The 17,360-nt window shown below is 37.3% G+C and overlaps 1 protein-coding gene across 5 annotated transcripts in view; it reads left to right on the forward strand.

Annotated features, from left to right (window-relative positions):
* Nucleotides 1-16,841, forward strand: part of PLS3 (plastin 3) — a 90,544-nt gene extending 73,703 nt beyond the window's left edge. For all 5 annotated transcript variants that reach the window (XM_082445537.1, XM_082445539.1, XM_082445541.1 and 2 more), the window contains 10 exons: nucleotides 18-183; nucleotides 2,057-2,199; nucleotides 4,420-4,515; nucleotides 10,479-10,674; nucleotides 11,751-11,829; nucleotides 12,634-12,748; nucleotides 12,937-13,070; nucleotides 13,727-13,850; nucleotides 14,071-14,195; nucleotides 15,608-16,841. In XM_082445537.1, the coding sequence (XP_082301663.1) occupies nucleotides 18-183; nucleotides 2,057-2,199; nucleotides 4,420-4,515; nucleotides 10,479-10,674; nucleotides 11,751-11,829; nucleotides 12,634-12,748; nucleotides 12,937-13,070; nucleotides 13,727-13,850; nucleotides 14,071-14,195; nucleotides 15,608-15,740 (1,311 nt within the window). In that variant the 3' untranslated portion in view covers nucleotides 15,741-16,841. The remainder of the gene's footprint in view (nucleotides 1-17; nucleotides 184-2,056; nucleotides 2,200-4,419; nucleotides 4,516-10,478; nucleotides 10,675-11,750; nucleotides 11,830-12,633; nucleotides 12,749-12,936; nucleotides 13,071-13,726; nucleotides 13,851-14,070; nucleotides 14,196-15,607) is intronic.
* The last annotated feature ends 519 nt before the right edge of the window (nucleotides 16,842-17,360 follow it).

Here is a 17,360-nt window from a genome sequence, read left to right on the forward strand (position 1 = left end):
AATTGGCTGTCTTGCAGGAAAACTTGAACTTGGCACTGAACTCTGCTTCTGCCATTGGGTGTCACGTTGTGAACATTGGTGCAGAAGATTTGCGGGCTGGGAAACCTCATCTGGTTTTGGGACTGCTTTGGCAGATCATTAAGATCGGTTTGTTTGCTGACATTGAATTAAGCAGGAATGAAGGTAATGGAACACAGTCATAATTTTGAAAGTCGTTTATTGGTTATTTTTTCTAGTCATGCAGACTGTCATGCTTTCACTTAATTGAGGTGATTAGATGATAACTAGAATTAAACATAAGGTAATGTTATAGTGTTATTCAGGAAAACAGCCTAATTATAACTTTCTTCTTTAGTAGTAATTAACATTTGTCTGGCACTTTAGAATTCATTTCACAGTAAAGGCACGGAAGCACAGAGAGTTTAAGGAACTTGCCCAAAGTCCCCAAACTTGATATGTATTCTTTTCTGCTCTGACCACACAGTCCCCACCCCATCACCACCCTCAGCTCCACTGCTGCACACCATCTCCTATTATTTTCCATACCTTTTCTATTCTATCATAGATTTAGGCCTCTTCAAAACTATTCTAAATTGCCCCTGGTGGTCTCATGTTTCCTGAATTAGCAGAAGCATCATTCTTATAGGATAGGTTTTGATATCACATCATAGACTTCTAGGATGTATAAGCATATGCAGTACAATTGTCCTGGGGTGCTCGGAAGTACTACATTATCCTCTCCTTTTGAAGTTTACAATATTAAGCATCACTCCAAATATTCACATTTTCTTCTGGAACTCACCATATCAATCCTCAGTTACTTTGGGGGAAGAATATATACTGGGGGTTCTCAGTATTTCAGGGTCTCACAATGCCTGTCAACAGTCTTATTTTGCACATTTATCCAAGACTTTATTACACTTACACTTTCAATCCACTCAAAGGGGCCCATATTTAAACAAATAAAATTTTTCTAATTGCTGGCCTCTTCAGAGCAGTGTTTGTCATGTTAAAGGAGTTGAAGTCCATTGAAAAGGAAAGGAAGACAACAAAATTAAATTACATTGGCTCATGTAATAAATCAAATGATTTATCTTTGACAAGGTCTCAGGTGCATAGATACCAGGCTGTTTAATCCTTTCCAGCCTTTGACTTGGAGATGGGGAGCAGAAAGAGGCTTCTGTACAAGTAAGAATGTTGCCTCTTCCCTTGCTTAAATCCCTCAGTGCCAGAGTGACATGGCATGAAGCAGAGTCCATGAAAGATGAAATTTGCCTGTTAGAGGTATCGCTTAGACCTCTTTGGAAGTCAGGCAGTTTCAGTCTTCTTGTTCAATATAAATCTCCTTTTATCTTATGGGAGGTAATTATTGCATAAGGACTACACAACTTCTTCATAAAACAGTGCTTGAATTTAGACAGTGCTCTGTAGAGACACCCAAGCTTCTACCTGTTACCTCTGGGAATATTTACCAAAAAACCCTTGGCTTCTTCTAGGCATTCAGTTCAACAACAAAAAATTATTGAGCAGCCTTTACATGTTAGATGCTATAGAAAATGCAAAGTTGAATTCTATTCCTTTAAAAATAGGTTTAACACTTCAAGAGTTAATTAGTTATACTTAAATATACATACCATGGGGTTTGTATACTCATTTAATCAAAAGGTTAAGTAAAAGGCTCCAAAATTTTAAACATACTCCCCCAAGTCTCTGATTTTCATATTACTTAAGAACAATTTATGTAAATATATGACATAATGTGAAAATGTTCAACTTAAAAGCTAGAACTTAATTGGTATTTGGAATGTGAAGAATAATAAAGAATATGTTATAATATATGTTTGCTGCGTATTCTCATAATACAATGTTTCTATCTGGATCATAATTATCTACTTTTATTTATCTTTGTTATTAGACTGTGAGTACCTGAAAACCAGGCACTAGGTCACAGTACTTTTAGTACCTCTATTACTTACTTAATAGAGTGTCAAAAGACTCAATAAACTTGTAATAACTGTTACATGGAATATATTGGTTGTGGCTTTTTTCCTTGTAGCCTTGGCTGCTTTACTTCGAGACGGTGAGACCTTGGAGGAGCTTATGAAATTATCTCCAGAAGAGCTTCTGCTTAGATGGGCAAACTTTCATTTGGAAAACTCAGGCTGGCAGAAAATCAACAATTTTAGTGCTGACATCAAGGTAACTGTGCAGTTATCGACACTTTGGGGGATATAATGACTCGGGAGATTTCATGCCAGCTTAAAGGAGGGGTCATTCCTATGAGTTTATCACCCAGCCTTGTTGCCTCTTGGCCCTGATGGTAGATTTCAGTAGAGAGATGGAGCCAAGTAAGGAGAACTACACCAAGTCTAGCTTTCCTTTTGCAGAAAGGGGTAAAAAGTATCATATTATAGTCCTAACATTTTCTATTCTGCCTACTGTTCGACATGGAGTATGAAAGGACAGGCAGTCATGACTCTTCTGTTGCTAACTGCCTTTCCCAGGCCTCAGTGTACCTGTTAGTAAAGACCTAGAAGAGAAAGGGCCTCAGGATTCCCTGTCCCCTTTCTTATTTGGCTCCTCTTCTGTCATGTGCTCCCTCCTTCAGGCGCTGAGTTCTTGAGGGTAGTTACATACTTTTATTTATGTCTGTGTCTCCTACCTCAGCCCCCGCCCTTGCATTACTGCCCTCCTACTAAAGCCTACCTCTAACACAACACCTGGCACATAAAAGACCCACAAAGATTTCTTGCGTTGAGTTGAATTTTGGCACTCACTGCTCATCATGAGCACTAGGGAAAACTCGCAAGGGCGGGAGACATCGGTAGCATTCATTTACCACACGTTGCCTTTGGCATCTCGGGGAGAGAGGGCCAAAATCACCACAGCAGATATCTTGGCATTCTCATTAACCAACTCGGCTCTCCAAAATCCAGATGTTGGAACACAGGGAACAAATTCAAGGATCTTCATCAGATGTCACTGGCCAATAGGGCTATGAAAATAGTCTGTGACCACATCAGTTTATTCAGTGGTGAGAGAAAGTAATGGGATATATCTGCATCACTGATTTCATCAGTGAAAATTAAGGATGGCCCCAAATTTATAAAACCAACTGACCCCACCTCTTCTTTTAATTTATGCAACATGCTTAGCCAGCTATATTTTGCTTTACACATTAGATACGTTCCCGAAAACCATTCATAAATGTATTTTATGTTCAGAGCACATAATTTAAATGTATAAAAGGGAATCTTATTTACAAATGAATATTTTTTTAAAAAATATTCTGCTTTGAATATTTTTAAAAAGCAGAGGATTGTTAGGTAATGTATGTTCAAATTCAAATTTTCACCTGTACAGCCCCTTTTCAGGGTAGTAAGTACAGACTCTGTGGGGTCTGCTCTTTACCCGTCTTTCTCAAGTACATAGGGTTAGATTACGAATTGTTTCTGCACCTTCAGTAGGTAATTGTAAGCGAAAGCACTTTCACAACTGTAATGCACTACTCCTTGGAAGGAGATAACCCCTATGCCTACTAATGGTATGATCTGGGTTTGCATTCCATGAATTGCTCTGAAGTGGCTTTCACTCACCTGATTCTCCCCAGTCTTAGAATCGTTTCTGGCGAGTGTATCAAACTTATTGGGGTGGCTCATTTAAGATGCAGCTTTCTGGGCAGCTCCCAGAGATCTGTGCTTGGTAGGTCTGAGGTTGGATCCAGCAATCTCCATATTGAACAACTTCTCCAGGGGATTAGGGTGCACATAACCCTATGGCTGGGAAGGTGATCTTCAAATATAACATGATTAAGGAATCTTCACTCCAGTTCCTGTCCTCTGGTACAATTTGACATGTGTGTTGAAGACCCTCATGAGTGTTTGCACTTGGTACAGTTCAGATAATTAAGGGTTTAATGTTATTTCACCACCTCAAGTGTTACTCGTTGTAAAATTTTTGTCATTTAAATACATCTTTAACACAGCTAATCTCTTCTCCATACGTTATGGTATATACATATTGTGCTTTGTAATGATGTAACCTGTTTATTTTTTCTTTCCCTATGCTTCCTGGATTTCTCCTGTCCTACTTTTCTCCTGCTTGTTTTATCTATCAAGCTTATTGACTTCAGTAACTCAGTGAAGGTACAGAACTAGTTATGTGTTTACTAGCATTATTGTATTGATGACTTCAATAAATTGTAAAGTCATGACAAAATCCAGTTCATCCATATTCAAGGCAGACCTAAGGCCAGATAAGTGGACTTTTCTGGGGAAAGGAGCCGTTAAATTAGAAGATAGAGATTTGTGTCGTACATTCTCACAAAATCCAACGCGAGTATCCTTCCAAACATGGGACAATAGGATACATTCATTCTTTGTAAATGTGATCTCACTGACATTTTCAATTCATTTGTAGGATTCCAAAGCCTATTTTCATCTTCTCAATCAAATTGCACCAAAAGGACAAAAGGAAGGTGAACCACGGATAGATATTAACATGTCAGGTTTCAATGTAAGTATAGGTGTTCTTTTGAATTCTATAAGCTTACAAAGTTGTTGTCAATTTCTTATAAATAACAAGAATTTTTATAATTGCATGTTATGGTGTTGGCAATTTTAAGCATTATTTTAAAATTTATTACTGTAGGTGTAATTCAGAGGCAGAAAGATGCTTTGATTTATGTTAATAGTTTATTAGTGAGTTCTGTAATTATGGTGGCATTGGTTCATATGGATGGCATAAAATATTCAAAGCAAGTGTGGGGAAATAAGCACTAGAGACTCACCTTTTCCAAGTATTTGGATTATAATCACAGTGATAGATTTAATGACTACATATTCATATATGCATCTGTAATATTCCTGTGTTGAGAGTAATGTGAATATGTTTACAAACTCCTGATCCCTGAAATCCAGTTTGGGGAATTACTGTCACGGAACATGTTCCCTGATTACATCACTTATTTGTTCAATGACCTTGGACAAGTTCCTTCCCGAAATTGGATTTCACTTTGTTCATACATGAAGTAAAGAGTTGGCCTAGACTATTTAGTCCCAACTTTCTAGGATCCTGTTGTTGTTAGTACTCATTGGATATGGAATGTATTCTACTGGTTTTTAAAAATCCACATTTCTAGCATATTTCACAGTAGGATTGAGTGGATTACACTGGCTAAACCATTTATGCTGTCCTTATCAGAACTGAATTTGTAACTGAATTGTAGTGCTTATATTTCTGTCTGTTTTTAACTGTGAAATTCTTCAGTTCAGGTCACTCTTGGCATGAATGAGGGGCCCTCTTGTGCACCAAGGGAGCTGTCTGGGATGGCTAGCCAGGTGATTTTATGCCTGCATAGATGGCACCAGTATACTGATTCTGATTCTGGTACAGCTCTTCTCCAGTCACTCCTCCCTAGTTGATCTTAAAGCACTCCCTTCATTGTCTCTTACCTCCTCAGAATCCTTCAAGGTTTCCCCATTGACTCTAGAGTTCAATCCGAAATGTTCTGCTGATCATGTAAGGCCCTGCTATACCATCTTGCTCCATCTCTTCCGGCCAGTGCAATTTCCCACTACTCTGTACCCACCACACACACACTCATTTTACCTCTGATCCTTTCCTCTTGCTTTTCCCCTTGTTTTTCAGTGTCCTTCATCTTTTTCAGTCTTACATCTTCTTTAGGGATATATATCAAGTTTCCTCATGATCCTTTGTAATTCCTCCCTGCCCCCATACTCCTCCATCCCAGGCAACCACTGATTTGCTTCCTTTCAGTTTAGTTTGAATTTTTGAGAATTTTATGGAATCATACAGTATGTACTCTTATTTTATCTGGCTTCTTTCACTCTGTGTAATTATTTTGAGATTCATCCATGTTGTTGCATGTATCGTAAATTCATTCCTATTTTATTGCTGAATAATAGTCCAGTGAATGGATATACTGTAATTTGTTATCCATTCACCTGTTGATGAACATTTGGATTGTTTCCAGTTTGGGGCTATTACAAATACAGCTGCTCTGAACATTCATATACAAGTCTTTGTATGCATATACGCATTCATTTATCTTGGGTAAATACCTAGGAGTGGAATGGCTGGGTAGTATGGTATGTGTGTGTTTAACTTTTTTAAGCAGCTGCCAAGTTGTTTTCCAAAGTGGTTGTACCTTTGCACATTGCCGCCAGCAGTGCGTGAAAGTACCAGTACGTCCACATGCTCACTGACACCTTAGTGTGGTTAAACATGAATCATTTTAACAGGTGTAGAGGTATCTCATTGTGATTTTAATGTGCATTTCCCTAATGGCAAATGATGTTGAACATCTTTTCACATAGTTATTTGCCATCCATATATCTTTGTTTAAACACTTCACCCATTTTTTTTAAACATCTTTATTGGAGTATAATTGCTTTACAATGGTGTGTTAGTTTCTGCTTTATAACAAAGTGAATCAGTTATACATATACATATGTTCCCATATCTCTTCCCTCTTGCATCTCCCTCCCTCCCAGCCTCCCTATCCCACCCCTCTAGGTGGTCACAAAGCACCGAACTGATCTCCCTGTGCCATGCGGCTGCTTCCCACTAGATATCTATTTTACATTTGGTAGTATATATATGTCCATGCCACTCTCTCACCCTGTCACATCTCACCCCTCCCCCTCCCTATATCCTCAAGTCCATTCTCTAGTAGGTCTGTGTCTTTATTCCCATCTTGCCACTAGGTTCTTCATGACCTTTTTTTTTTTCCTTAGATTCCATATATATGTGTTAGCATACTGTATTTGTTTTTCTCTTTCTGACTTACTTCACTCTGTATGACAGACTCTAACTCCATCCACCTCACTACAAATACCTCCATTTCATTTCTTTTTATGGCTGAGTAATATTCCATTGTATATATGTGCCACATCTTCTTTATCCATTCATCCGATGATGGACACTTAGGTTGCTTCCATGTGCTGGCTATTGTAAATAGAGCTGCAATGAACATTTTGGTACATGACTCTTTTTGAATTATGGTTTTCTCAGGGTATATGCCCAGTAGTGGGATTGCTGGGTCGTATGGTAGTTCTATTTTTAGTTTTTTAAGGAACCTCCATACTGTTCTCCATAGTGGCTGTATCAATATACATTCCCACCAACAGTGCAAGAGGGTTCCCTTTTCTCCACACCCTCTCCAGCATTTATTGTTTCTAGATTTTTTGATGATGGCCATTCTGACCGGTGTGAGATGATATCTCATTGTAGTTTTGATTTGCATTTCTCTAATGATTAACGATGTTGAGCATTCTTTCATGTGTTTGTTGGCAATCTGTATATCTTCTTTGGAGAAATGTCTTTTTAGGTCTTCTGCCCATTTTTGGATTGGGTTTTTTTTTTTTGTTATTGAGCTGCATGAGCTGTTTGTAAATTTTGGAGATTAATCCTTTGTCAGTTACTTCATTTGCAAATATTTTCTCCCATTCTGAGGGTTGTCTTTTGGTCTTGTTTATGGTTTCCTTTGCTGTGCAAAAGCTTTTAAGTTTCATTAGGTCCCATTTGTTTATTTGTGTTTTTATTTCCATTTCTCTAGGAGCTGGGTCAAAAAGGATCTTGCTTTGATTTATGTCATAGAGTGTTCTACCTATGTTTTCCTCTAAGAGTTTGATAGTGTCTGGCCTTACACTTAGGTCTTTAATCCATTTTGAGTTTATTTTTGTGTATGGTGTCAGGGAGTGTTCTAATTTCATACTTTTACATGTACCTGTCCAATTTTCCCAGCACCACTTATTGAAGAGGCTGTCTTTTTTTTTTTTTATAAAGACCTTTCATTTTTGTTTTTTTTTAATTTTTTTTTTTTTTATTTATGGCTGTGTTGGGTCTTCGTTTCTGTGCGAGGGCTTTCTCTAGTTGTGGCAAGCGGGGGCCACTCTTCATCGCGGTGCGCGGGCCTCTCACTATCGCGGCCTCTCTTGTTGCGGAGCACAGGCTCCAGACGCGCAGGCTCAGCAGTTGTGGCTCACGGGCCTAGTTGCTCCGCGGTATGTGGGATCTTCCCAGACCAGGGCTCGAACCCGTGTCCCCTGCATTGGCAGGCAGATTCTCAACCACTGCGCCACCAGGGAAGCCCGAGGCTGTCTTTTCTTCACTGTATATGCTTGCCTCCTTTATCAAAGATAAGGTGACCATATGTGCGTGGGTTTATCTCTGGGCTTTCTATCCTGTTCCATTGATCTATATTTCTGTTTTTGTGCCAGTATCAAACTGTCTCGATTACTGTAGCTTTGTAATATAGTCTGAAGTCAGGGAGCCTGATTCCTCCAGCTCCCTTTTTCGTTCTCAAGATTGCTTTGGCTATTCGGGTCTTTTGTGTTTCCATACAAATTGTGAAATTTTTTGTTCTAGTTCTGTGAAAAATGCCAGTGGTAGTTTGATAGGGATTGCACTGAATCTGTAGATTGTGTTGGGTAGTAGAGTCATTTTCACAATGTTGATTCTTCCAATCCAAGAACATGGTATATCTCTCCATCTATTTGTATCATCTTTAATTTCTTTCATCAGTGTCCTATAATTTTCTGCATACAGGTCTTTTGTCTCCTTGGGTAGGTTTATTCCTAGATATTTTATTCTTTTTGTTGCAATGGTAAACGGGAGTAAACACTTTACCCATTTTAATTGCATTGTTTGTTTTCTTCTTGTCAAGTTTTGAGTATTTTATATATTTTGATTGAATACAAGTCCTTTATTGGATATGTGATTTGCAAATATTTAGTCCCGGTGTTTTTCACAGAACAGACGTTGTTAATTTTGACAAAGTCAGATTTAGTTATTTTTTTCTCTTATGAATCATGCTTTCGGTGTTGTATCTAAGAACTTTTAGCCTAACACAAGGTCACAAGCATTTCTCCGTATGTTTTCTCCTAGAGGTTTTAAAGTTTGGGGTTTTACATTTAGTTTTACATTTGGGTTTTAGATTTATAGTGTTGGGTTTATACATTTGTGTGTGTGTGTTTGGGGTTAATTTTGAATATGATGTGAGGTATGGCCTGAAGTTCTTTTTTGCATATGTATATTTTTTATTTGATTATTTTTTGTTTCACTATTCTACAGTATATTTATTTGAATTTTTTAAATTTTTGACTATTTTAAAGCTTCCTTCTATTCCAATATTATCAATGCTTTTTGTTTAGGAATGCCAAGATGATCAATAAATAAGGGATTTTAAAATAAAGATGGTAAATAGCATAAACCAGAGGCATTGAAGTAACAACTGATAGGTTACAAGAAATAAAATAGGCTCTATGAGAGGAAGTCACTAGGCTCACAGAGAGTCCTGAAGGAAGGCTGAATCCCACTCAATTGCCCATCTGCTCATGGTTACTGATTGCTCTGCAGATGGTAACAGAGAAGGGTAACACAATAAATACACATTGTCCTGGAGTCCCAGACAGTCAAGGCACCTCACTGGAGATTAAAAAACTAAAGATACCATCACCCATTAAAGACAGAGTTAAGACTCTCAAAGTATACAATCTGCATGCACCATGTTGGTTTAGAAGTAACATTCCTCAAGTTCCCTTTCTCTCTTTTTTCCTCCCAGTTATAAAATCCCTTTTCACATGACACTGTTTTCCAGAAGAGCTACTTTTGCCCTGGGGTAGACTGGGGTGGAGATGTCTGTTGTAGCTGCCAAGAGCAGTCTGGAGGGCAGGTCAGTAGAAACGAATAATCCAAAAGCAACTGTTTCTCCTGCAGCTCCAGCAGGAGGAACTTTTATTGGTGGGAGGTGGGAATGGTGAGCACCTGGGAAACTATTTTTACATTGCTCTGAAATCATCGGATCTATAACTTTAAAATCTTCACCAAACCGTATGTTAGTCAAGAGATCAGCGTGCACCTTTCCAGAAGAAAAAAAAGGCAAAATGGAGAAGAAGAGTTAGGAGTCCTAGGAATTAGTTGAAAGTAAGTATTTTTTTACAGAAATGGAAAACTTTGCTTCCCGGGTGGAAAAGTAAAATAAAACAAACAAAAAATAGTTGAAGAGAAAAACTACAATTTAAAATATGCAATTTAAACCTGAAATAAAATTATCGGAACCTGGTATCCCTGATTATTATTTTTAAAATATTTTCTCATAATTCTATCATCTTTTTCAGCCTTATACCTTCTTTAGGGCTTAATTTAAAAATCTGAACAGGTTTTGCTTTTTTCTTGATGAATTTTGCCATGAGAGATGTAATCTCAATTGAGTTAAATGTATTCTGTCCTTAGATATATGATCTGGTGCCATCTAGGGTATTTTCAAGGTACTGCATATCCAGCACAGCCAACTTTTTTTTTTTTTTTTTTTTTTTGCATTCAAAACAATAATATAAGTACCATATATTGACTGAGAAAACAGAATTGTATACCCAACCTATCATTGTAGGAAAACATTTCTGTATTTTTAGTATGGTCTTTTAAAAAAAAGTCTTCTTATTTTACTTCAACAGGAAACAGATGATTTGAAGAGAGCCGAGAGCATGCTTCAACAAGCAGACAAATTAGGTTGCAGACAGTTTGTTACCCCTGCTGATGTTGTCAGTGGAAACCCCAAACTGAACTTAGCCTTTGTGGCTAACCTGTTTAATAAATACCCAGCACTAACTAAGCCAGAGAACCAGGATATTGACTGGACTCTATTAGAAGGTAACTAAAGGTTTCTTAAATTATGTTTGGGACTACAGAGTAGAAATACATAGGCCACAGTGATTTCATAATCTTGACTTTAATAAGTTTCCTTATCCCCCTTAGCAACTGTCTGCTAGAAGTAGTCCCAAGGGCTGAGTAAAAAGTGGCAGCTGATAGAAAGGAATGATACAAGGGAACTTTTAAAGTAAGCTAGCCTAGGGTCACTTAGTTTAAGGCCACTTAGTAAACCAATGTTTTATTTTAATATTTTAGAATTAGGCCACTTTTTAAACCTCTCACCAGAAAAATGCCTATATGCATAAAATTTACACACATTTCCATAAAATTTATAAATTTACAATATTTATGTTTCATTCTTCCAGTCAGACTAACTGGCCCCAGTTCCTTTCACACTTAACCTACTCAAAAAATAATAATAATGCATGGTAATTATTCGTTTAAGTTCGGGAAAGGCAGAGTTTACCTTTGCCAGATTATATATGCATGAAGTATAGTACTTAAAAATTAACAAATGTAAATAGTAGTTCATTGCATGTCTACTATCATTACTATAAAATCTTTAAATTTTGTGCTTTTGAAGTTTCAAATAATTTGTTGCTCTAATATAGGCATGTTAAAGGAGTACATATATGTAGCTTAGTATTTGTTAAATGGGTAGAGGGAAGATGTAGATTAATATGAGTACAGAGGTTTATACGATACGACCCTAGCAAAATTTTAAAATAAAAACTAAACTGATAACATCAGTTACTTTAGAGGTATGGGGATTTAGGGAGATACTGGAGAAGGATTAGACAGAGGAGGAGATTATAAAAACTTCATACACCTCTAAATTGCTTAACTGGTTATTAATAAGGTTGTATTCTTTACTTTTAAAATAAATTCATCCAGTTTAAAAAAGAAGCATGTATCTAGAGAGAATGTATTTAGAGAGGCTGCTTAGAGACTCACAATGGAGAAAAAGCTCTAGATCTGTAAAGAAGAAATAAAATAATCTTATATGTGGGTTGATGTTATATGCACATATACAAGGTATTTAATGAATATATAAACATTGTGAATATTTTTAATAGGAGAAACTCGTGAAGAAAGAACCTTCCGTAACTGGATGAACTCTCTTGGTGTTAATCCCCATGTAAACCATCTCTATGCGTAAGCCTTCCTACTGCTATTGTAAACAGTTATGAACATCATGAATGGATGCTACACAAATAATTACAGCTCTAAACCTTTCCTAAATGTTAGTTTGTAGCATTTACTTATATTGGAAAATGTTGAGTGGTGACTCCCATTTTCATTTCCAAATACACAAAAGCCAAGATTATTTCTTTACATGATCATTAACATTAAGTGAAAGAATGTATAAATGTCTTTCTAACACCGTAGGGAACAGATACTTTATATTTTGAAACAGACCAGAGAGTGCCTTAAGCAGACCATCCATGATGCCTTGAAGCCTTTGTACTCACTGTTCTCTCAGCCCGGAATGTTCTTTTCCACATCTAATGCCTTATTCCCTTGCTATATTCAAGCCACTGATTCAGATCTTGACCACCACCTACCACTACCTAACCCCTAACCTCGTTCTTTTTTTTTTTATAGCAATTAAATACACCCCAAATCATATTATCCATATACTTGTTTATTCCCTCTCTCTTTCTCCCTCTCTCTCTTTCTCTCTCTCTCTCTCTCTCTGACTTTAAAGGCTAGGGATTTTTGTCCTATGTGCCCAGCTTCTAGAACAGTACTTTTCAAACAATAAGCTCTCAATAAATATTTTTTAGAGAATTGGATGGTGTTAGCTCTATTTTCAGCACAGATTGATTAAAAATATAGGAGTCTTGGGTATTATCTATGGTTTTATATATCTTGTTTGACAGTGTAGTGTTATTGTTTTTAAGGAAACATAGGCCCAGCTGTCTGAAAGCATTGATCAAATTCTTTTTAAATCATTAGTGACCTGCAAGATGCCCTGGTAATCTTACAGTTATACGAACGAATTAAAGTTCCTGTTGACTGGAGTAAGGTGAATAAACCTCCATACCCGAAACTTGGAGCCAACATGAAAAAGGTAGATAATTAGGTTGCTGCACATACTTCTTACAGACTTTTAATTCTCAATTTGTTTCTTTTGTTTGGGAAACTCGTTGGCTCTGAGCTTCTTAAGGAAAGGAACTGTGTCTTAGTTTTGTGCACATGTGCATATACAGATTAAACAAGTGAAAAATCTTTTAAGCATTTGCTTTTGTGTGTTTGCAGCTAGAAAACTGCAACTATGCTGTTGAATTAGGGAAGCATCCTGCCAAATTCTCCCTGGTTGGCATTGGAGGGCAAGACCTGAATGATGGGAACCAAACCCTGACTTTAGCTTTAGTCTGGCAGCTGATGAGAAGGTATGGTGCACAATTTTAGCTGTTTAAGCTTCACTATAATACAGGTCTGTGATCTAGTCCTTATAATTTTTAGCAAATGTGTCAATGACTACATCTTTGAAATTTCTGTGTTTAGACTCTGAAGTGAGCTTAAGTAATGAATATATGTTGGATGGCCAATGAGAGATGGCTTCTTGAAAGTGAGGCAGCAGAACTGTGACTATTTCCCTTTTTTCATAGGAAGCCTGACAGACAGACTTGAGCCTCATTTAGTGTCGGTGAATAAAAATAGCAAAAATTATGAATAGCCCATGTATATATTTGAGAAAGATCTCTTAACTGTAATGCTGAAAAGCATTCATTATAACTGGGTACCAGCCAAAGCACAGCTTATTTTAAGTCCTTACCATGGTTGGACTAGTACAAAATGAGACTGCAGTAGACTGTTGGGCTTACTCATTAAAGGACTGAGAATCTTCCCCCAACCAGTGCAAAAGGCAGCTCAATGGCAAGCCACTACTACTTGAAATGTTGGTGTTTTTTTTTTTTCATACAGTGCAACTCTCTTTCCATGAAATCTAAACCTAAGGAGAAGAAATTAAAGATAAAGCATCTTTCTAATTGAATTTTTTTCTCATGAAGTAGATCAGGACCTTTTCTTCTGCTTCTTCTTTTAGATATACCCTCAATGTCCTAGAAGATCTTGGAGATGGTCAGAAAGCTAATGACGACATCATTGTAAGCTGGGTGAACAGAACATTGAGTGAAGCTGGAAAATCAACTTCCATTCAGAGTTTTAAGGTAAGAATTCCATGTTTGACTATTGAACATTGTTTGCTCTAGAAAGTATCTATAATTTGGAAGGCTAGCTTTTGGTTTCTTTGTGAGTGAGAATCATTGTTGGGCTAATGGCGTGATTCTTTTTTAATTCACTGGACTTTGTTTCTGGCAGCTGTATATAGGTAATCCACGTTAATTTGTACCCATTGAAATTCTCAGATGTATTGTCCTTTTACCCTAGGACAAGACGATCAGCTCCAGTTTGGCAGTTGTGGATTTAATTGATGCCATCCAGCCAGGCTGCATAAACTATGACCTTGTTAAGAGTGGCAATCTAACAGAAGATGACAAGCACAATAATGCCAAGTAAGGGTTGCTGCATAATATCCTGGCAAGAGCACAGATCTGCATTCTCATTCAGGTTCTGCCACTTGAGAATGATGTCACCTGGGGGAAACCTCTTCTAGCCTCAGATTCCTCATCAGTAAAATGGGATCAATAATACTTACCTTGGAGATTTTGAAATGAATAAAATCTGTAAGAGCCTAGCGTTGCACCTGACCTAGTAGGTAGGTGCTCAGTCAGTCGTTGCTTTAGTAGATTACAGAAATAATGTATGTTTTAATGCAACTTAGCTGCAACCTCACAAGGGAAAGATGAGCTAAGAATAACCATGCCTTTGATAAGAGTATTCTTCTGTCACACTCTTTTAACACACATTATCTAGTGATGTCTCTCTTACTGTGCATAGACCACTTTACTATGTATGTTGAGTTTATTATCTTGGTCCCTTAAGTGGGTAGGATGCTAAACCCTCAGGTGGAACTGTGCCTTGAAAGTTTCCTGCATTTCAACAGTATTGAGAAGGTCTTTTCCACCTGTCTCTTCCCTTCTCCAAAGACCTAGACTGTGATCTGGTTTCACGGGTAACCCATGAAAAGTTTCCCAGTACACACTGAAAATCAGCCCCCAGCAGGGCTTCACAGGATAGCTAAGAAACATTACCGCAAAACTTCATGGTTAAGCACGTCATTTCTGCCCTCCTTAAAAAAATATTTGTAGCGTAATATGATAAAGATTTAATATCCATAATTTATAGAGAACTCCTGAGGCTTCTTTTTCCAGATGCTTGATCATCTTTAAAGATTCCTGTTACAGAACACCTAGAAATGCCTTGTGTATTAATTGAGGAGAGCGCCTGCAAATTTCCCCAGCTGGACACGTCAGTTCTTTTCTCCCTTCCTTTCTCTACACTTCCCATTCCTTGCTTCGGCCACTCTGGCCATGTACCATGTAGACTCTCTCCCCTCCCTTGAATATTTGGAAGTATTCACTGCATCTACCAACTTGTATTTTGCATCTGGCATAATTTTTTCCACCCCAAGTCTCTAAGATCTCATGAGAGTTACTATTATCTTATTACATGCTCAACGAGAATATCAATCTGGGTAATTATATATATATTCTAGCAAAATATTTTTTTCATATCAAATCAGTGCTCCAAAATTATTTCTCATTTTATAGTGTAGAAAAGGAGTGAATAAATATTATCAGCCCCAAATAGTAGAGCTTAAAAATCTGGTGTCACTTATGAGTGACCTCGCAAACAAAATAAAACAGAAAACAAAATAACAAAAAATGAAATCATTCTGATTTGAACTTCCACTATAGAAGTTTTGTGTCCCAGATAAATGATTATATAAGAGGAAATAGATGTCTCATGTTGTGCCCTTGACTGACCAGAATTTCACATTAATTTTTGTTTCCTCCAAAAATAGGTACGCAGTGTCAATGGCTAGAAGAATTGGAGCCAGGGTGTACGCTCTCCCGGAAGACCTTGTGGAAGTAAAGCCCAAGATGGTCATGACCGTGTTTGCATGCTTGATGGGCAGGGGAATGAAGAGAGTGTAAAATAACCAATTTGAATAAAAACAACCTTGCTCCCAAGTGCATGATTAGCAGGTGAGCAATTTCCAGGTGAAGTGCTCATGGCTTAAGGAACCGTTGGTTACTTAAAGGACTTTTAACAAGACTAAGCTCATCATGGGAGCCCTCAGGGGAAAGAGTTTTAATAACAGCAACTCCTCTTTCCCTTAGTCAGGGTGGATTTGTCAGGCCCACCTGAAATGTGCTCATAGCCAGATCATTTACTCGCTCTTCCTAGATCGCTGCCCTTGACGTTTCCCATTGCTGTACGTATTTCTCTCTGTATCTGTTTCCCTCTTAGAATGTCCACCTCCTGGGACTTGCTTAGATGATTGGATATGACTATTATTAGACAATAATTCTGCTTTTCATTCAGTATGCTAGTTCTTATTCAAGAACTGTGGTCAGAGGGTATTTGGATATGAGTATCCTTTGCTTATCTCTCTAGTACTGAAAATTTACAGAAGTAACTGGCTGTGTAGAATGTAATAGAAGCTTTTCATATTCTTTTATTCTTAAAAATCAGTATCTTTTTACAGTATTCTTTCTACATGATCCTTTTTTGTACATTTAAGAATATTTTGATTACATTAAATAAGACTGCTGATTTTGCTACTTTTTTTAAGGGGTCTTCAAGTAAGTAAAAAACATACATTATAGGTAGAAGAAAAATGTACCTTGAATTTCCATCTTCCCTCTCACACCGAAGCTGTAAACATTTGACATATTTTGTCTTAAAACACTTGGTTCAATATATGCTTATTTGTTTTAAAACCTGTATCATCAAACTCTCTCTTTAGATTTAAAATGCTGTTGAATATGACACTTTTGAGGAGAGAGTGGGCTCAGAATTTAGGCAGGATACGGTAGGCCAAGTATGCTAAGTGTATAATAAATTTTCTAATTTTACACTTAAGACAAGGAGATGTGGTCACTAAAAAATAAACATATATGTAGGACTTAATGTACTCTTGCTTTGTCAAGCTGTTTGCTATAGTTTTCAAGATCACAATGTTACTCTAACTCTGAAAAGTGATGTAATCTGGTAGCAATGTATTAGTTCAAATAAAAGCATTTACATAATAATTAGTCTCTTCATGCTTCTGTCCCTTAGTAGTATGCCAGTAATGTTTGCCAGGTTTTTTTCTCCAATATTCTAACTCTTTTTCTGGTGTACTTTATAAAATGATGTTTATTAAATTTAAGCTTTTGGAGCTGAATTACAGGGGCTGACTGAGTTAAGGATACGATCAGTGGGGTAAGATGGTTTTCTCCAACTTACCAAAATTTCCTTATCCAATTTCTCCCTTTTTCTTTCTTTTCCATCTCATTCACTCTTTTCAATGTTTGATTTTATACAGAAGATCGAAACAGTGGGTATCAGAACAGCCAGGGAAGAGAGATGGCTTATGTTAGGTTTTCTCAACCTCATCACTATATGGACATTTTGAGCTGGATAATTCTTCGTTGGAGGTGGGAGGGAGCTGTCCTGTGCATTGCAGGGGTTTAGCTCTATCCCTGGCCTCTACCCACAGATGTCAGTAGCACACCCCCAGTGTGTAGATCAAATATGTCTCCAGACCTGGCCAGATGTTCCATGGTGGG

Source organism: Balaenoptera physalus (genome assembly GCF_965194825.1).
Source record: "Balaenoptera physalus genome assembly, chromosome: X".
Lineage (NCBI taxonomy): Eukaryota > Metazoa > Chordata > Mammalia > Artiodactyla > Balaenopteridae > Balaenoptera > Balaenoptera physalus.